Source organism: Lissotriton helveticus, chromosome 2_1 (genome assembly GCF_964261635.1).
Source record: "Lissotriton helveticus chromosome 2_1, aLisHel1.1, whole genome shotgun sequence".
Classification (NCBI taxonomy): Eukaryota; Metazoa; Chordata; class Amphibia; order Caudata; family Salamandridae; genus Lissotriton; species Lissotriton helveticus.
Genome location: NC_136059.1, coordinates 768,513,256 through 768,535,334, shown reverse-complemented (window position 1 = coordinate 768,535,334; position 22,079 = coordinate 768,513,256). Strand labels below are relative to the sequence as shown.

Below are 22,079 nucleotides of genomic sequence, written 5' to 3'. Positions count from 1 at the left end.
TCCTTATTTGGCACCAGAAAGTAGCTGGAATAGCAACCACACCTTACTTCTGGCGCAGGGACCCTTTCGATAGCTCCCTTGGCCAAGAGAGAGGAAACTTCCTGGTGGAGAAGCGCCAAATGATCATCCGAAATACGATCGAAAGACAGTGGCTTGGAGGGAGGGGTAGTCTCGAAGGGGAGGGAGTAGCCCCTTCGGACTATTTGCATAACCCACCTGTCCGAAGTGATGGATTGCCAGTGGGGGAGGTGATGGTGAATACTGCCACCCACTGGCCACTAATGGTCCCGAAGGGTCGAACTAAGAGGGTTTGGAGGCTGCTGCAGGGGGGAAAAGGGTGGACTAGCCCACCCGCTGGCGCCCAGACCTGAGAGGTCGCTGGATCCCATGTCCGTGGCCACCCAGAAGCCGGGCAGCTTGCGTGGACCAGTAGCTAAACTGGGCCGGACGTGGCGGGTGCCCCTTCCTTGGCCACGAAAAGGGCACGAAGCAGACTGGGGTGGATAGGAAGACTCTGCGAGGCACAAGGATCTTGCCGTAGCACGAGAATCCTTAAAGCGCTCTAGCGCAGAATCTGCCTAGTCACCAAAAAGGCGACGGACATCAAAGGGCATGTCCAGCAAGGGTGACTGGACATCCCCCGAAAAACCAGACGTCCTCAACCAGGCATAACGCCTAAGGGCTACTGATGTGGCAATCGTTCTGCCTAGTGAGTCGTGGTATCCAGTCCACATCGAATCGTGAATTTAGCTGCATCTCTCCCATCTGCCACTGCTTGGGAGAGAATGATCTGGGCCTCCTCCGGGCACTGAGACAGCACTTGCATGATCATATCCCAGATAGTATGGGAGTATCAGCCCAAGAGGCACACAGTATTCACAGACTGCAGTGCCAAGCTAGAGGAAGAGAATATGCACTTCCCAAGAAGACCCAGCTTCTTGGATTCCCTGTCTGGGGAGCAGAAGGGAATGCACCCTTGGAAGAAGAGGCTTGGACCACTTAGCTCTTGGAGAAGGGTGTTGGGTGATGAAAAGTGGGTCGCCCAGACGGTGGTGGCGGTGGGCAATCGTCCTTTCCACAGGACCCCCCTGTGCTGGGATTGGACCATGTGCCCAGAAGGACGTCAATGTGGGCTTGGTTGAAGGGCAGAAGGGGTTCAGAGAAGGTTGCCGCAGGCTGAAGCACCCTTGTCAGTAGATTAGTCACTGAATGGAGCTCCAGGCCCAGGGCCTCGGATGCCCTTCTCACCACCACAGCCTAATACGCTCCGTAGGGGAGAAAGGATGCCAAGGTCTGGAGAAGTGTCCAGACCACTGGCGTCACCCAGGTCCTCTCTCCAGTTCAGCTTTTCAATCTGGTAGTCGGTCCAGTTCCGGGTCCATCGCAGGGGTGAGGATAGGGTTGGCATCGGCCTGGAGCGCTGTCGTCAGGATCGAAGCTGGGGAAGGTCAGGTAATATTGACCGGCGTCAATCCGGATTCAGGCCTGGATCCACGGGGGCCACCCGGCACCAGGGCCGAATCCGCCGGTATCGAAGGCCCAGGACCCCCGACCGGCTCTGCGGGGCCAAAGGGCTGCCCAAAGATACGGTGGAGAGCTTCGTAAAATGTACGAAGCTGGGCAGTGGACGCCACGGCTCCCAGAAACAGGGGGAGGCACGGAGTCGTCCCTAAAGAAGGCACCAGAGACGGTGCCTTAGAACAACGATGCTCCAGGTCCCGTGTCCCGTCACCCGAACAACAGAGAGAAGGCCAAGAACGCCGGTGCTTCTTTGCCTTCTTCTTGTGCTTTGACTTACCAGAGGACTTCGAATACATGGAATGGGACAAGTTATGGGGGCTGTACGAGCAGCCTTGAGACCTTCCTCTCGAACGAGACTGGGAGTGATGCGGAGCTTACTGCCGGGCCTCCAAGAGCTTTCGGGACCGTTCCCACAAAGACTTTGGGTTCATGGACCGGCAGTCAGAGCACAACTTCAGGTTGTGGTCACGCTCCAGACCCAAAAGGCCACGATGTTCGTGTCCGTCACAGACATCAGCCTGTGACAGGCCTTGCAAGGCTTGAAGCTGGTCCGGCGATGGGGTATCCCGCTCGCCTAGGAGTCGAAGACTCAAAATAGAAGTCCACAAAACGTAAAAACAAATAGTCAAAAAGTGACTAACGTGGTAGCTCTTTCCGGATCTGCACTAGGCTGGCGCAAAAAAAGAAAGAACGGACGGCAGCGGGCAGGGGCGGTGTCTAAGTAGACACTGTGATGTTATCCCGGCGACCACTACGATGGACGCAGAGTCGACCGGCACCACCCACAGACACACAGGGGGTACTGCTAAGAAAAATTCTCTTGATCCAGTCGGACGCCTGGAGGTAATTCCTAAGGTAAGAAATCTATAACTAACAGTCTTTTTCAGATATAGCTATTCAATATAAAAACATTTAATTCAATCCACATTCATACCACATACTTTTCAATAATACCACATATGTTCAGCTTGGCTGATGAGGGTTGATGCCCCGAAACAGGTCCCAGGAAGATTGTTTCAGGTCCAGGGAGGACCCGACTTGGCAGTTCGGACTGGACTGTTCCCATGATAAACAGGGTCAAGACTGGTTTGCATATGGCTAGTTCCGAACTGGGAGGGGGTGTGGTGAGCAAAAGAACTGGGGTGGCGAAGTGAGTTAGAGAACGATGATGGACTCAAGCCAGATCTAATAGTGACGGGGTGAATATCTGAAAAAAGCGGACTGAAAAGTTTCAGCGCTCCGTCCATCTTCTCCTTGTGTTTGCTCTGTTCCCATGAGGAACAGGGTCAAGACTGATTTGCATATGGCTGGGTCAAACTGGAGTTGGGTGAGCAAGAGAACAATGGATTAAACCCAGATCCTTTTGACTAAGGGTGAATGTTTACATTGTTCAGCATTCTGCCCATCAATTGTTTCTTTTGCTTGTAGGAGTATAGTCTGGCCAGAATCTCCGGCATCACGTGAAACGCTGTCTGCCCTCATGGGTTATATCACTGGAGGTGGGAGTGTCACTGGCAAGGCTTCACGTTTGCTAATGCGATCCAGGGCAGCCATTTTAGAATGATCTCAAATATGTTATTCTAAATGATTATCATCTCTTGAGTGGACTCCAACATGAACTCTTGGTGTTCTTTAGACTGATACACAGTCGCTGAATAAGATAGCAAACATTTGACGTGATCATACATATTGCGAGGTTCCTCTCACTTAAAAGAACCACAACAAGCTTCACTAAACACGCCCACCCCAGTTCAACTCACGGCCATCTTGGAGTTAAGCCATCCTGTAATGTGTGTCCTTCATGCATACTTACTGGTACATACACTCTCTAAAGGCCCAATGTATGCTATTTGAAGATCTAGCCCCTAATATATCATCACCAAGTGTGGCGAATGCCATTCTCCCAGAGGATTTCATTGTTCCGACCCCGGGTATGAGTTTCCAATGTAAAAATCCAGGACAATTCTCGCAGTTTTCTAATCTATGCTGGGTCATCATGTTTGTGGCTTTTGTCTATATAGTGTAGATAAAATAGAGAGACTACTATCTGTTTCTCCAATATAGCCATGTCCACACGGACATACCAGTAAGTAGATTATGTTTTTCATTTTGCAATTAGTGAAGGTATTAAGTTGGAACTTGATCCTATTATGGGTATAATTTTGTGTTTCAATGGCACAATGACAAGCTATGCATTGGCCACACTTATAGTACCATCAATGTTTTTTGTGACAAATTGTCTCTCCTTCGGGATACAAGATCTCACAACGTTGCCCTTCATATTTTTATTTCTTATATGTGCAACCATTGGCTTTTGGAGTTTAGCATTACTCTCCGAGTCACTATTGAAGATGTGCTAATTTTAATTAATAACTTGGCATACCCTCTCATTCAGGACCGAGTGTCTAGTGACACACTAATTTTGAGTTACTTTGTTGATGTTCACTATACAACAGCTATTCTCTGTCATAGAATCCTATCCATTTATATGCCTCTCTTACCAGTCTTCGTGAATATCCCCATATGATACATTTTTCTTTCATAGTGACCAATTTGTCATCATTGTCACTCAACTTGGTGCAACTGCGCCTTAACCTAAGGAACTGGCCAAAAGGGATGCTTTGTTTCTGACTCCTGGGATGGAGAAGAGTGTTCTGGGCCATTGTCATGAAAACAGATCTACTTCCAATTGCCCAGCGTTCTGTCAGATCCAGATATCCGGGAATTCCACCTGGGCCTTATTCATGTTAGCTGAAAACCTCAGATTTTGGTTGCATATATTCAGCCGTTCAATAAATGCTTTCAGATCTTCTTGTTCTCCTGACCAAATAAAGAAAATATCATCTATGTAACATGACCAGGCTTTGACTGATTCATTGAAAGATGCAAGTTCATTGTGAATATGTTGATCTTCAAAATGGCTCATAAAAATATCGGCTACACTAGGAGAACATGAAGCGCCCATGCTGATGCCCTTAATTTGTTGATACAATGCTCCTCCAAACTCAAACGTATTCTCATGAAGGACAATTTTCAGACATTCTGTAATCAAGGCATTAGAAGCAGCTCTCAAATGTTGCATAAGACATACCTATCACCTCGATAGCTGCTTCTTGTGTGGCATTGCTATATAATGCCTCTATATCTAAAGTGACCAACCATTTTTATGTTCTTTGAAAATCATTCGTATGATAGATGTAATCATATCCCTTGTGTCGTTAATGTATGACTTGATAAATAGCACGACGGGGCGTAGGAATGAATCAATGTACGTAGATAGTGGTTCTGTAATGTACCATATTGTGGTGACCATCGGTGTATACGGTAGGTCTTGTTGATCTTTATGGGTTTTGGGCACTTCATAAATGCTTGCCATGTGTGGATTGGGGACATTTTAAGAATTCAGGTTCTTTTGTACCAATAGTGCCTGCATTCAAAGTGGCAGTAGTGAGCTGTTCTATTTTTTTACAGACTTAGTAGGATCCATAGTTATCTTAGTATAGTGTGGTGTGTTACTCAATATGAGTGTCATTTCATCGTTATACTGGTCTGTATCTGGTAATGCTAGTCCTGCACGTCTGTCACTGCTCTTTACTGTGATTTATTTATTTATTTTCCATCGGGGTTTTTAAAGCTTTATGTTCTTATTCATTAAATGAGGTAAGCTTATTCTTTATTTCTTTCAGTTTCTTTTTGACCTTGTCCAGGGCATTTAATTTTTTCAATTTATATTCAAGCTCGAGCATCATATTCATCAGGGTTAATACCATCCAACTTGCTGACTCTACAATCAACATCATCCAATCCCTGGAACATCAGTTGGCAATCAAGGACCATCTTTCTAGAAGTGTGTGAACTTGTACAAATAGCCCTGGGATGTTTCTTACTTTTAATTCCTGAAATATGTTCTCACTCTTAAATACTGGAGTGTAAATTCTCCATCAGATTAAATTCTTTGGTTTTCTTCTTTAGTGTTAGCAACTTATTCCACTCCTCATTATGTGGGAAGGACGTATTAGACTGTTTATCATAAGAAGCCTGGTTGCCGACTAGTTTAAAGTATTCCTTGCCTGAAAAATGGAAAGATTTTGACATTTCCATCTTACGTGTTTTGTATGTAGAAAAATATGTGATATGAATCAAAAGAATGTGGTATGAATGTGTATTGAATTAAATGATTTTATATTGAATGGCTATATCTCTCAAGTAGACCTGTTTCAAGCATACTGAGGATGTATGCCCATGGACACAAACACATTTTACAAACTTAATTTCTGATGAAATTTGAAAAAATTAATGAAAAAACTGATAGAATAAGAAAACAAAAGAAAATAAGACATAACCTTATATGGCCGTATACTTATGTGTGCATGTGAGACTTATGAGCTATGATGGAAAGATAAGGTCACCAGTGCTTTTTGTTTCTAATGATAGTTTTGCCCTGCCCTAGGAACCATAGAAGCAAAGACGGGGGTCCTGTTCTAACATACTGAAGTCACAGAGTAGTTCCATACCCGTACAGAGGAACGAGGCCGAAGGCTGAGTTCCTTTATAAGGTTATAGAACTCTGAGGTGACTTGCAATATCCTCATGGTGTACGGAAGGGGATACTTTACCCTGCATAATACATGATCACACCATCGCCTTTCCAAGAAACCACTTAAAATCATGGTGGATAGTTCTTTCATATGAAAGATCGAGCATGTTTGAAAACATGAACAAAAATAAAACCTCAAGCGCAAAATTGTTAAACACGTCAAAACCTGTTAATTTTTGCTGCAAGCAGATATTAGAACCGATTCAACACAAACCAGCTTTATTTTTATTTTTATTTTTTAGAAATCTGCACCAGTTCGGAATAGGTACAACAAACCTACAAAAGGATTTAAACTTTTCTTTATCTAAGGAGTGCAAAAAATAAACATTGTATCTGCTTGTCATTATAAGCTATCAAAATAGAGCAGAAGAAAGAAAAGCAAAGTTCCATTTTCGTTGCTTTTAACAGCTGCTTTAATTATGCTCCATGACCTGACTTAACCAGCCTTTTACCTCGGCTGCTGGCAGCAAGAATTGTGATGTCAGAGCTCAACTGTAATAACTTACAATAGTCGAGTTCTAATGTCTTTTCCTTATAATCGGCAACTGAGCATGTCACTAGTTGCAGATTATAAAGAAATGTAAAATGTGTATTTACACTGGGATTTCAGAATTCCATGTATTATACGATGCATAGAAGTGTGTTTATGTGTATATTTTAGCTAAGCTACATTTTTAAAAAAAATGCCACCTTGGAAAATATGGATGCTGCTCTGCTATTCACGCCTTTATTTACCCTCCCCTATCCTGCGCATCTTCTCTCCTCGTAAGCTTTCACCCCTTGGCCGCGGCGGTAATTCCGCCGCGGCGCTAGGGGGGAGGGGGGGGCCGCGACGCCACCATGCCCGTGACGGAACCACTCCGTCACGAGCCGCGGTGGCGCTGTGCTTGTGACGGAATGGTTCCGTCACGGCCCCGCCCGCTCAATAGAAGCCGCCGCGCAGGCGCGAAATCAGCGCCGCAACGGAACCATTTTGTCACCAGCACATCCCCACCGTGGATCGCGATGGAATGGTTCCGTCCCGAGCACGCAAGGGGTTAAAGAGGCGAAGACAAGATGATGCCATGGTTTTTCCGATTGTGCTGTGAATGAAATTCCTTGCGTTCCTAACTGTTGCAATATTCAAGGCGCTTCCACTGTAGTTTCATTGCTGGGACTAGTCTTACTCGCGTGTTTGGATTGGCATTGTTTGAATGTTTCATATTAGTTAGAACATCTCCAGATATAAATATTATGATAGACACCGGATGCTTTCTTAAAATGGGACAATTCTTGTATTTTTACGAGTGACATACTTAATTTGATTTGCCAAAGGAGGAGTTGCTTGTGATCATGCTATGATAATTCTGTGTTCCCTCTAATTTGTTATGCAATAATTGTGTATAGTAACCTTTCGATTCTGGAAGTGAGGAAGATTTTGGGAAAATTGTCGTTTTCTAATAGGGAATGCTGATTCTTTTCTGGTTTTGCTGCTCGTTTGGGAGTTAGATTAATTTGAGATATTTGACTATTCTGCATTTGAGCCTTCATGGCATTTATTCTATACCACTTCATGATTTATTTAGATTTTTGTAATAAAACTCTTTGACTTTCCTTTGATCGAGGAGTTATTGAGTGGTCTAAAATATACATTTTTATTCTCCGCTAAAATGATGTTGGGTAGGGTGCCTTTTCGTGTAAGACTGACCTGGGAGAGAACCGTCTATGGTAAATTTTGGGGTAATCTGAATTGTTGAGTTTCCTTAATATTGAGTTACGGTTCTGTTCCCATACTGGTTTTCAGATTGGGGCCAAACAGTAAGGTAATCCCTATGATAGAGCAGAGGTTTAAGGCTCTCATCATCCACATTTGAGTCCAATAACTCCTGATTTCCTTGGAGCTATCAAATAGTACGAACACACCTCCTTGTTACAACAGGCATCTTCGTTAGTGAAGAGGACATTCAGTTCAGAGCTAAAACAATCAACCTTGACAAATAAGTTTTACATTCTGAACAGCAACGCTAAGCACTCCCGTGCTGCACCGATAAACACTAATGCAGCATGTATGTAAAGGCTGTGGAGATAAAGAAACATTGCTTCTCGGACAACTAACCTTTTGTAAAAACATATTTTCAATCAAACTCAAAAACTCACCTGGCCTCGGACAAAAATTTCATTTTTAGCTCTTGGGGAAGATCTTCTTTGCATGTTTTTACTGCAACAGGGGTTTTATCCTTTAAAGTCCCCTTAAACACTTCACCAAAATTACCCTGCAAGAGTAAATATAATGATATTAGATTCCATATTTTTACAAGTGAGAAATGGCCAGAATGCTATTACTATCAAAACGCATCATCAATGCAGTGTAGCAAAACAGGGAAAAACAAATTGCTTACTTGTAGAAACAGTTTTCACACATTGGTATTGTAGTGTAGTTCCTATAGTCCCAATAGGCTCTGCGCATTGGAATAATATATTCAGCAGTGTAGACGTAGGACTGAGGTTAACTAGGTCTCTACTGACTATATTAGACTTAAGTTTTTGCCAGCTAGCTCAGAGGTCACTAGAAACTTTCTCGAATAAGTGAGGATGAGTTTTACCTCCCTGGATAGACAAGAAGGGATTTAGTTTCTGACAACCATAAAACATGACAACTTTGCTCTCCCTGAATAAGAGTGTATCTCTAGAGTTGTGTGAAAACAAAAGACAGCTATTTCACTCAGTCAAAGGTGCGTACTTAGTTTCACCAGAATGCAGAGAAAAGAGAGACGGGCGTTTTCAATAAAAGGTGTTATTTATTGAGCAGTCTTCTTCCTCATGCAAGAGAAATGAATTGCCACGATTGTAATGCTCATGGTAAAGTAAAGTGCGTACAGTAAAAGCAGGATTATAAAATAATACTGTAAAAGCATTGATATGGTTTCTTAGCCATACGATACTTTAAAATAGATAAAATAGATAAATACATATATACATTGACTAATCGTACTCAACTGGTGCTTCTAAATACGCCTACCCCGGTGTACCTGACCTAAGCCTAATACGTGGGAGGGAGTAAGTAGCAGTTTAAGTTAAGTTTGTTTTGCCAAGAATCTGACTCAAGAATTCTCTGTAAGGGTTTAGTCAGTTCCGTACCTGGGTAATAGAAAGCAGGAGGTCTGGTATCTCTCTCTCAGGACTCGATATCCCAGCAACCCGCAAAGGTAGGCTGGAAACGCCGGAGCTGGATTTCTCGGCAAGAGAAAAGACAGCGTCTTTCTCAGCGCGTCAAAAGGGAGGGGCAGCGTCCTTGGGCTCTCGCATCAGCTGGGCTCTCTGAAGTAGATAGCTACTCTGCTCCAGATTCACCACCGTGTGTTTGCTTAAGGCAACGTTGGTATATTTATACCTGAAAGGTGCCTGGGTTTGACGTAAGGTTGGACATAAGACGTCAATAAAGATGTCACTAAGAACTGGCCGTTCTTACAGTGCTTTACAGGAGTTCTAGGACAAAATCAAAACAATAGCAAGGGGGATTTCCCAGGTTGCTGGTGGCTTTGTTTTGTTTAGAGAACTCGGTGTGCTTACTAGGGGGCCGGAGAAGTAGTCTTGCTTAATGTGACAGCATGTGCTACGACTGAATTATGGATATGATTATTATGCCGTTGTATGGTATTATTGATTATAGCCGGACAAGGGCATGAAATGGGAATATCGATTCAGGTTTCCTAGATAACACACTACACCCACTCCACAAATTAATGTCCATCATTACTAAAACTAAGCAATAGTAAACATAAAAGGTGCACGTGTATATCAACCCACCCCAAAATACATTTTTGCATTTGAAATGGTGTATGCGAAATACCTGAAAATGATTATAGGTACAGTACGCGTTTACAAGCAGTGTAATCATTCATTAAAAAAGGATGCATATATATATCAGCATGAATGATTTGCGAAATTTACACATGAAATGGCTCTTAATACAGAAAAAAGTGTCGAGACCATTCCATCACTTATAAATACAGTTATTTGTAAATATGCTAGAGGCTGAGGTAATATATTGTCTCTAGAGTTCCTAAAATAGAAGCTCTGTTCTCTAAGAATAGTTCTACTTCAAGTAGAGTACATGTGCCAAAAAAAAAAAAAGGTAAATATTTTGGAATCGGGGAAAAAAAATCATTTCGCTTTCAGGGGAGAGAGAAAAAATATAGTTCCAAATATGTTCAGTAGCTTTTGTTTATCAAAGCCGAAGGCCGAATTCAGAGTTCAGGGAACGCTGTGTACTAGTTTGCTTAAAAGTTATTCTTTTTGTTCGGGGGAAAACATAATTTCAGACAGACTTTCAAAAAAGCAGTTTACCGCTTCAGGTGAAAGTTCGACCAAGTTGGAAAATGCCGCAACTGTGCAGTCGTGAGAATGATTGCTATCATCGATGTATTGATCAGCATTGCTCACAGAAGGTCGTACCTGGTCGATGCTGCTCTCATCTTGCACTTCACTACCCTTTAATCGCAGTGGTGAAGTCTCCACGAATGCCGTCATCAGGATGGGTAACCGCTGGGGACAACACGATGCATGAGCCATTACAGGACTTAGCAAGGTAACTGTATCCAATGGTACTTCTGATTGTAGTGTGAGACAGACGTCTAACACGCATTCTTCTCAGCACAGCATACATCTTAACACAGGTAAGATACAATTCTGCCAATTGGGTCTGAATGAAAGAAACCAGGTCATATTCAGATATCTCTTAGCCGGGCTAATCCAAGGACTTTAGTTATGCGGTCCCGATAGCGTATAGCTAGGATCGTTTCTTCCATTGTTGCTGGAGTCTTGTCTGTGACATGGCTTGCCATAACGAAGCAGGAGAATCAAAAATAAAATGCCTGCTACGAGTCCCAACAGGAGTGGTAGGCCGCCAAAGACAGTATGGATAAAGTTAGGAAAAATGAACTGTTGTGAAGGGTGTTAACAGTCCCGAAAAAATTGTCTTAAATACATGCGGGATACCATTCGTATCAGACATGTTTAGGATTTGGCTTAGCATTTCCGTAAAATGTAGGGGGCAATTTGCTGATAAAAGGCTATGTATCTCTGCCATTGTCCTTGCAACTTGCAGATCATACGTTTCTTTTGATGACGTTAAGGGCACAGTTGTCTGCAAAAGGACAGACTTTATTCTGCTTAAAGTATCAATTCGAATAGAAGAGATATTCAAAAATGGGCCAAATGTTTTCCTCCCTGTCTGGGGTGTTGTTCGGAAACAATACTTGCATACAGCAAGTGACCATGGAAGAGACGCTTACTAGATAAGCTTTTCCTGGCACCAAGCCACAACATCCGTGGTCCACTATTAGAATGTAGCTCCGGTTAGAAAGCCATCTAAAAAATGGCTCTATTTGTGTTGCAGGTGTGCCATGCTGGTGGCATGAAAGGTTATTTGATGTCCTCTCACAGGCCCCATGTAGGTTTATACCCTGACACAGAAGTATACCACTTAGTGACCTTTTACAATTATCACCACTAAGAAATACATTCTGTCCTTTTTCACTATAACATGTGTGTGTGTAAGGTAATTTCCATGATGACTTAATGTATTCTTTACCCAACCTTTCATACTGGCCTGCTCGTATATACTCTTGGCAGTATTTAAATTGGAAAGTAGTTATCGGAATAGTTATGATTCCGTGTATTATCCATTCAATGACATTGTCAATGGTAATCTCTCAAGTTTTTCAATGCTCAGAATTGTATATTCCGCTCCTTTTTGTGCCAAGCTGATTTGTGTATCAGTAAGGTTAAAGATAGGGAATAAGGACGTTGTGTTGATTAAACGCCAAGGCACGTAGCCTGAACGCAGATTTTGTAACGTCCAGCCAAGCTGTACAATAGAACGTAGTTGGGACTGACAGTGTTGTAACATTAGTAAGTCTTGTTCTATTATATCAATTGCAGATGATACAATACTGTCCAGTGAATATATTCTGGAAGACAGAGTCATTAAAATCAGTAGAGAAGTGGCGGCACTCGTGGTAGAAAATATTCACTGATGTGAATGGTGTAAACAAAATTCGTATTTTTCGGGTGCCAGGAAATAGTCCCTTCCGGCCGGTAGGGGACTGGTGATTGTATTGAACAAAGGGGGAGTGCAGGAGCGTCCTGCACTGTTTCCAATGGCACTCCAATCGGAGTAAGGACTCCTGTATTGTTTTTTCTTTGCAAAATATTAGCAATGTAGAATGAACGTAATCAATGGTAATCCTTTTTGGAAGTATATTTAATCAGAGAGTCACATATTACATCATAGTGACGATCTTGCAAGGTAGAAGTGAATTTCACTATTTAATTACATCCGTTCATCGGTACATCATCCCTATGCATTTCGGGCTAGGCCCTTCATCAGGGGATAGTGACTGATCTGAAAATAAACACACTGATGTCAGGAAGGAGCTCGCAACCACGAGGTTCATAGAGCAGTGAAGGGGGGTGAAAGTAAAGCATGCGTGATCCGATGTGAAACTGAGACTGGTGTGAAAGTAAAGCGCTCTGGTGAGTCTAATATAGGATAGGAGAGCAGGTATTTAACGAGACAGTAAAAAAACGATAAAAAAATGGTTAAATGTGCATTAAAACGGATGGTGAACGAGACAAGCCGGCGAAGGTAACAAAGCAAACCATGATCATCCGAGTGCAGTGTCCAATATTAATACGTGCTGCGGAGGAAAGCCTTTAAGCATGCGATCAAAGACTGGAAGTGTAACTGTACAGAAGTGTCAGCAAGCTTACCGAATGTCAAGTGAGGCAGCGCGCGACATGCGAGGCTGTCGGGGCTCGGTGAACTGTTCGGTGAATGCGGAAGTCAATAAACGGTGAAGAAATAGAAAACGGACTATCGCAAGAACTGGTGGTAATGCAAGTGTATCTGTGATAAAACGGACGTACATGCAATTAAAAATCATAACAGTGGCCGCGGCATAATATACTAATAAGCATTGAAAAATAAAAAATAAAAAATAAAAATCTGGTGACAAAGTATAACCATGTAAATGTACGAACATCAGAACATGAACAATGTGAGATGGTAACGGTGGCCATCTTGGAATGGTTAAATTCAATGGTTGAAACATGAAAGTGTCATTGCGAACATAAGAATAAAGTCATATGCATTACAAAAGGGAGAACAGTGTATGGAAACAAAGGGTGGGAACAGGAAGGGAGTGGTCTGGCACAGAACGGAAAAATTAGGAATGAACAATGAAATAATAATGTTTTGGAGTAAAAATGATTATTAAAGAAAGTCATAGACAGGTCAGGAAAGGTATGTACAAGAATTGTGGCCAGGTGAAGGTAAGTGTAGTAATAGATTAAAAACGAAGATACTGGAAAAATAAATGTAAAACAGGGAGTAGAGTGGTGAGTAGTGTGAGTTTAGAAAGGCGGAATTGGACAGTATGTACATTAGAGACAACCATTCATTAGAGGAAACAACTGTATTCAAGTCTATCATTGAGACCCTTAGGTTGACAAGCATCGAGTCTCTTGATCCAAACGGTTTCCCTCTGGAGTAGTATTTTTCTGTTGGCAACGCCTGATCTCAGTGGGACAACCTCCAACACAAGGAACCTCAATTGACTCACGTTATGCTGGTGTGTGGTGAAGTGAGCCGCCAAAGGTGCTTTGATAGATTTGTTTCTGATAGTACTTTTGTGTTCAGTCAAACGAATTTTGACTTTTCTCTCAGTCTTGCCTACATAAGGTAATCCACAGGGACACTTAAGTAGATAAACTACATTTTTTGAATCACAGGTAGCATTAGTCCGTAGTTTGATAGTTTTCCCTGACACTGGATGATTCATGGTATTTCCTGGAATGATATTGTGACAATGGCCACAATTGTGGCACGGAGTGGTTCCTGAGTATTTTGCGGAAGGGTTGATGGGTTCAGTTTCCAAGATATTTTTGATGTTTTTTGCTCTCTGGTATGCAAAGAGTGGTCTGCAGTTAAAGATGCCCTGAAAATCTGGTTCAAAACGGATCATATCCCAACTTTTTAAGATGATGTTCTTGATCATCTTGCTCCTTGTTGAATATTTTGATACGAAAACTGGCCTCTGTTCACCAGTTGGTTTAATGTTTGTGGATAGAAGATCTGACCGAGTTTTTGTAGCTGCACGATTTTTGGCTGCTTGCAGTGTGGCCTCTGGATATCTCCGATCTCTGTATCTTTGAAGTATTTTTTCTTCCGATGTTGCATAAGCCTCTGGTTCAGAACAAATCCTTTTGGCCCTTAATAGCTGAGAAAATGGCAAATGCGTTTTGAGTGGGGTAGGATGGCAGCTGGTGTAAAATAACGCATTGTTTCTATCCGTAGCTTTAACGAATAGGTTGGTGATGATTTTGTTGTCGAGTAGTGTCACCTGGACATCCAAAAATGGCAAACTGTGAGGGCTGATAGTGTGTGTGAACCTGATGTGATCATCCAAGGTATTTATGTATTTCAGGAAATCAAGAATTTCTTCCGGTTGACCAATCCAGATAAGGAAAATGTCATCAATGTATCTCCATAGGGTCAAAATGTTGTCTGCCCATTCATTGTGACTCAAGATGTGATCCAGTTCCATGCGGTGCATAAACAAGTTCGCATAGCTGGGGGCTGCACAATTCCCCATAGACGTTCCAACGAGTTGAAGATAGTAGTCATTGTTGAAGGAAAAATAGCTGTGATACAGGGTAAACTGTATGAGTTCAAGTATCAGAACTTTCAGATCGTCATCGATCGGATGGTTGAGTAAGAAAGACTCAATGGCTTCAATGCCCCTGTTGTGTGGGATCGATGTGTATAGGGCACATACATCAATAGTAACAAGAGTGTGTGACTTGCCAGGCTCCAGTACAACCTGCTGGAGACGATTGAGAAAATCTGTGGTGTCACGTAGGTAAGTTGACATGGATTTGACGATGTTTTGCAGGTAAAGATCAATAAACTTTCCAGTCGGTTCATGAATGGAGCTTTTGGTAGAGACAATGGGTCAAAACGGTGGATGATTCAAATTTTTATGAATTTTTGGAAGCATATGAATGCTTGGACATTTAGGGTGTAGCTGTATGAGATATTTGTGATCTTTGTCTGTAATCGTGCCCATTGACAGTGCTATATCAAGAATCACTTTGAGTGTGTTGGAAAACATCACAGTCGGATCACTTGGTAATTTCATGTACAAATCCTTGTCGTTGACATGGTCGCTTACACTTTTGTTGTAAAAATCACTGTCCATGATAACAAGCGCACCCCCTTTGTCAGCTTTACTGCAGATAATGTTGGGATTGTTCACGATTTGATTAAGTGCTCTTGATTCCCTACGTTTGAAATTATTGTACTTGGGGTTAGGTTTCTTGAAGTTTTCTCTGATGGAGTTCAGGGTGATTGTTTCAAAAGAGTCAAATATTTTGTGGCTTACAGGAGCCAAAAATGAGCTTTTGCTTCTTAGGTCTTTACATGCGTGTTGTATGGGAGTACTAGTGCTAGTAGGGGGACACACGTTGGTAAAAAAATGTCGGAGTCTTAGGGTCCGCATGAATTTATAGAGATTAATCTTGGTTTCCAATTCAGAGGTATTGTATGTAGGTACAAAAGTAGTTCCACGTTCAAGAGTAGACAATTGTAGTTGAGATAAGTTTGTTTTGGATATATTAATCACTAGGAGCAAAAAAACACTTGTGATTAATATATCCAAAACAAACTTATCTCAACTACAATTGTCTACTCTTGAACGTGGAACTACTTTTGTACCTACATACAATACCTCTGAATTGGAAACCGAGATTAATCTCTATAAATTCATGCGGACCCTAAGACTCCGACATTTTTTTACCAACGTGTGTCCCCCTACTAGCACTAGTACTCCCATACAACACGCATGTAAAGACCTAAGAAGCAAAAGCTCATTTTTGGCTCCTGTAAGCCACAAAATATTTGACTCTTTTGAAACAATCACCCTGAACTCCATCAGAGAAAACTTCAAGAAACCTAACCCCAAGTACAATAATTTCAAACGTAGGGAATCAAGAGCACTTAATCAAATCGTGAACAATCCCAACATTATCTGCAGTAAAGCTGACAAAGGGGGTGCGCTTGTTATCATGGACAGTGATTTTTACAACAAAAGTGTAAGCGACCATGTCAACGACAAGGATTTGTACATGAAATTACCAAGTGATCCGACTGTGATGTTTTCCAACACACTCAAAGTGATTCTTGATATAGCACTGTCAATGGGCACGATTACAGACAAAGATCACAAATATCTCATACAGCTACACCCTAAATGTCCAAGCATTCATATGCTTCCAAAAATTCATAAAAATTTGAATCATCCACCGTTTTGACCCATTGTCTCTACCAAAAGCTCCATTCATGAACCGACTGGAAAGTTTATTGATCTTTACCTGCAAAACATCGTCAAATCCATGTCAACTTACCTATGTGACACCACAGATTTTCTCAATCGTCTCCAGCAGGTTGTACTGGAGCCTGGCAAGTCACACACTCTTGTTACTATTGATGTATGTGCCCTATACACATCGATCCCACACAACAGGGGCATTGAAGCCATTGAGTCTTTCTTACTCAACCATCCGATCGATGACGATCTGAAAGTTCTGATACTTGAACTCATACAGTTTACCCTGTATCACAGCTATTTTTCCTTCAACAATGACTACTATCTTCAACTCGTTGGAACGTCTATGGGGAATTGTGCAGCCCCCAGCTATGCGAACTTGTTTATGCACCGCATGGAACTGGATCACATCTTGAGTCACAATGAATGGGCAGACAACATTTTGACCCTATGGAGATACATTGATGACATTTTCCTTATCTGGATTGGTCAACCGGAAGAAATTCTTGATTTCCTGAAATACATAAATACCTTGGATGATCACATCAGGTTCACACACACTATCAGCCCTCACAGTTTGCCATTTTTGGATGTCCAGGTGACACTACTCGACAACAAAATCATCACCAACCTATTCGTTAAAGCTACGGATAGAAACAATGCGTTATTTTACACCAGCTGCCATCCTACCCCACTCAAAACGCATTTGCCATTTTCTCAGCTATTAAGGGCCAAAAGGATTTGTTCTGAACCAGAGGCTTATGCAACATCGGAAGAAAAAATACTTCAAAGATACAGAGATCGGAGATATCCAGAGGCCACACTGCAAGCAGCCAAAAATCGTGCAGCTACAAAAACTCGGTCAGATCTTCTATCCACAAACATTAAACCAACTGGTGAACAGAGGCCAGTTTTCGTATCAAAATATTCAACAAGGAGCAAGATGATCAAGAACATCATCTTAAAAAGTTGGGATATGATCCGTTTTGAACCAGATTTTCAGGGCATCTTTAACTGCAGACCACTCTTTGCATACCAGAGAGCAAAAAACATCAAAAATATCTTGGAAACTGAACCCATCAACCCTTCCGCAAAATACTCAGGAACCACTCCGTGCCACAATTGTGGCCATTGTCACAATATCATTCCAGGAAATACCATGAATCATCCAGCGTCAGGGAAAACTATCAAACTACGGACTAATGCTACCTGTGATTCAAAAAATGTAGTTTATCTACTTAAGTGTCCCTGTGGATTACCTTATGTAGGCAAGACTGAGAGAAAAGTCAAAATTCGTTTGACTGAACACAAAAGTACTATCAGAAACAAATCTATCAAAGCACCTTTGGCGGCTCACTTCACCACACACCAGCATAACGTGAGTCAATTGAGGTTCCTTGTGTTGGAGGTCGTCCCACTGAGATCAGGCGTTGACAACAGAAAAATACTACTCCAGAGGGAAACCGTTTGGATCAAGAGACTCGATGCTTGTCAACCTAAGGGTCTCAATGATAGACTTGAATACAGTTGTTTCCTCTAATGAATGGTTGTCTCTAATGTACATACTGTCCAATTCCGCCTTTCTAAACTCACACTACTCACCACTCTACTCCCTGTTTTACATTTATTTTTCCAGTATCTTCGTTTTTAATCTATTACTACACTTACCTTCACCTGGCCACAATTCTTGTACATACCTTTCCTGACCTGTCTATGACTTTCTTTAATAATCATTTTTACTCCAAAACATTATTATTTCATTGTTCATTCCTAATTTTTCCGTTCTGTGCCAGACCACTCCCTTCCTGTTCCCACCCTTTGTTTCCATACACTGTTCTCCCTTTTGTAATGCATATGACTTTATTCTTATGTTCGCAATGACACTTTCATGTTTCAACCATTGAATTTAACCATTCCAAGATGGCCACCGTTACCATCTCACATTGTTCATGTTCTGATGTTCGTACATTTACATGGTTATACTTTGTCACCAGATTTTTATTTTTTATTTTTTATTTTTCAATGCTTATTAGTATATTATGCCGCGGCCACTGTTATGATTTTTAATTGCATGTACGTCCGTTTTATCACAGATACACTTGCATTACCACCAGTTCTTGCGATAGTCCGTTTTCTATTTCTTCACCGTTTATTGACTTCCGCATTCACCGAACAGTTCACCGAGCCCCGACAGCCTCGCATGTCGCGCTGTGGTATATAAATAAATAATACCGGATCTATTTTTGGATGAATGAATGAATAACAGATAGCTCAATAAAATAAGAGTCAAGATTCGAGGTAGTAGGAGTTTCTGCAGGTTTATTACAGCATAAGGACAGGATCAGGACAACCTGCATAGGAACAGAGTGACAGGGCCCAGCAGGACAACTGGGGCCCAACAGGGGAAAAGAGGCCCAGCAGCTGCTGGGGCTAGGTCTGGGATGAGCGCGCTAGCTTTTAATAACAAAACATTGACTTATATACATAGCGCAAACACATAGTATTACATTGCAGTAGGCGTAGCAGTGGGTGGAGCAGAGGGCGTGACGCGTAGCAGTCGCGAAAGATAACAGTAAAAAGAGGTGTAACTGGGCGTATACATAGACATGTGGTGCAAACGTAACAGAATATGTCATGAATGGGCGGAAACATAGGAGGGGGCTACCTAAGGAGCCGGGACCTCTAACCTAATGGTGCGCGAAAACTGGCAATGACGTGTTACTGGGAGAAGCTGGGGCTATGAACTCTGTGCTAGGAGCAGAGACTAAAGTCTGGAGGGTCGGAGCGACATGTACCTAAACCCTATCTGGTATCTGATGTTTAGGGAACATGTTGATATAAACTAGAAGTCATGAGGGGAGAAGCTAACTTGATTCTAAGACTGGACCATGCATTATTCTACATGTAGTGCGTGATGAGGAATATTAAATGACCATTAATACAGTATTTCTCTAACATGGAGACGAGAAGGCTAGACAATGACGGAAACTATTGATGCAGTTCAGTAGCTTAGGAATGCAGAAGGAGGACTGAACTGATAGCTGGGACTATAACATACTTTTGGCAGACTCAGAGGCAGAGCCAAGCTGCACCGGGCACTGCGAGGCAGGAAGTAAGTGAAAGGTCGAGGATACAGGTGGGGGCTGTATTGCTCCTCAGCGAGGCTTTCAGGAGACAGGAGCTGAATCCAGGGTCCGGGCCCTTTTGAGGCCTGGAAACGGGGACTTTATAATGGAATAACGTGCACACTGAGAAACGTGGCAACATTACTTTACATAGGCCTGATATTCGTAGTATTCACGAGGACTGGAAAATGACATACCAGAGGTGGACACAACTGGAATTGCGTCTTTAATCGGACATGGGGAATAACATATGCATATTGGTCATGCACACATAACATATGATGGATGAGGCGTAGGGACACAGAACATGGCAAAATTTACTTTTCCACATTCCCTCCTTGTCACTACGTTTCCATCAGGAAACATCAATTTTCATGATACCATCTATCATTTCATACAGTACCATTTGCTCGTCTCGAATTGTCTTGGAACGGGATTTAGAACGGGGCTTGGGACTAGGAATACAAGAGGTAGCACACATGCTGCAAATCGCAGGGCCACATTGTATACAGAGGCAGCAGCTAAATATGATCGCTACTGCAATACCTAGAAAGGACAGGACTTTCCATCCCCATGCGGAAATTATATTCCAGAACCAACCGGACCATGTCCAGGTGCCTGGATCTTGATGTAACAGATGGGCAATTTTATGGAGTCTGGTTATAGCTGAATAAACAGACGGCGCGTTATTTGGAATGAAAATGCAGCAACTAGATCCGATGACTCTACAGGCCCCGCCCCTATCGGCCAGTATGACGTCAAGGACGAGACGATTTTGCAAAACGACAAATCTCATAGCAGATTGTTCTTCAGTTATGTTGCCTAGAGCAGAGGCAGTCTCATTTACTACAGCTTCAAGGGTTCTTGTTAACCTACGGATCAGTTTACTATTCTGGACAGGTCCTACAAAGAAGAAGAAGCCTTTATTGAAATCTGTATACTGTTCTAGAGTAGTTTCAGTATAATCGACAATTGGGGACTCCCTTCTATGTCTAATGTGTACTAGATGTGTGTTTCTGTGATAATCAGATGGGGCTAGGAAAACAGGTGGCAGTAGGAAGGCAATGTAACAGGTTCCCTCCCAATCGAGGGGCAGACGGACATATGCAGTTTGACCACAAATAAAATAAGAATGACGTGAAGCTTTGAAAATAGATTTCCCACTGTCACTATACTTGATAACAGTAGTACATTCACTATGACCTATGTGTACAGAACCATAACTACGGACACATAATTCGCCTTTGACTGGTAGTACTGAAATAGCAGGTAAGTCTGGAGTAGTATCAGACTGAACATTCAGGACCATGAAATTCGACGAATAATTACCTAAATTATATACTTCATTTTCTAGATCTAAACCTGTTCTGTGGGGGAAACCTTGCTTGTCTGGAAAACATGTACTGTTAAGAAAAGACATATCTGTTGAGGATGACGTTAACGTGGACCATGCTCCACACGAACCATTGTGTGAGAATGGATAAGGAAAGAGTGGCAGAACTCCCTTCGGTGTCTGAAAAGGGGGGAGTCGACCACACACCCAACAATTTGTGGCATTGCTGGTCTGGTGTGAATAATGTAACATACGGATAAATGTGTTGTTGCGCATAGCGAGGCGGTATGAATATTCGTGAGGAGGCAGATCACTAAACGTGTGCTCTACTGTAGCATTAGCAGACATATTAGCATGAGGAACTGGAAAGTACAGGAAAAGTGCGTAACTAGTGCAGGAAATCATTATGCTGAGAAATAATATGAAACTCAGAAAAATAATACATCGGTTTGCGTTTATACTGACTCTCTCACTATGGGGGTCTATTTTATACATGTCAGAAACAATCTAACCGTTTCACCTAGGGGAGGACTTATACAATCAAACTGACTGACTTATTTTACTAGACCTTAATTTGAGCTTATACTCCTGTTGCGGAGTTTTCTCTAACAAGGGAGGGGTTGTAATAATGTCTTGTGCGGGACAGTCCTTTAAAACAATGTTCTGGCAATCTTTCGAATCCTGGCAATCCTTGGAAATGTTTTTGGAGACTGATTTCAATCCTTTGAAAAGTTTTACATGAGAAAGGTGGACCCACCCCTTCCTGCCTTCCAGCTTGACGGCAGTACGGGTGGTCAAGAGGACCTGGCGTGGCTCCTTCCAACGTGGTTCCAGCGGACTTGATCTGTCAAAATTTCTGATCATCACCAAGGAGCCTGGAACGATCTCGTGCGGTGCCACCTCGGTATTGTCTGGAAATGCGGCGGCAACCTGTGAACGACATGAGTTGAGGGCAGACATCAAGGAAGCTAGGTAATCTGTCAGCATATTACATGAAACATCGGTAATACTTCGGGGTCTAGGAGTACCCCACATGTTAGGGGGGCGGCCGAATACGACCTCATACGGGGACAGACCTGATCTGGAATGTGCGACCATGCGCATATAAAATAAAGCGACTGGCAGAGCTATTAACC

General features: G+C 42.4%; 1 protein-coding gene across 1 annotated transcript in view; it reads right to left on the bottom strand.

The window, feature by feature from the left end:
• The window catches only part of FER (FER tyrosine kinase), a 1,039,778-nt gene that overhangs the window by 304,434 nt on the left and 713,265 nt on the right, over positions 1–22,079 (bottom strand). The window contains exon 14 of the mRNA XM_078675464.1: positions 8,255–8,370. Within this exon, the coding sequence (XP_078531590.1) occupies positions 8,255–8,370 (116 nt within the window). The remainder of the gene's footprint in view (positions 1–8,254; positions 8,371–22,079) is intronic.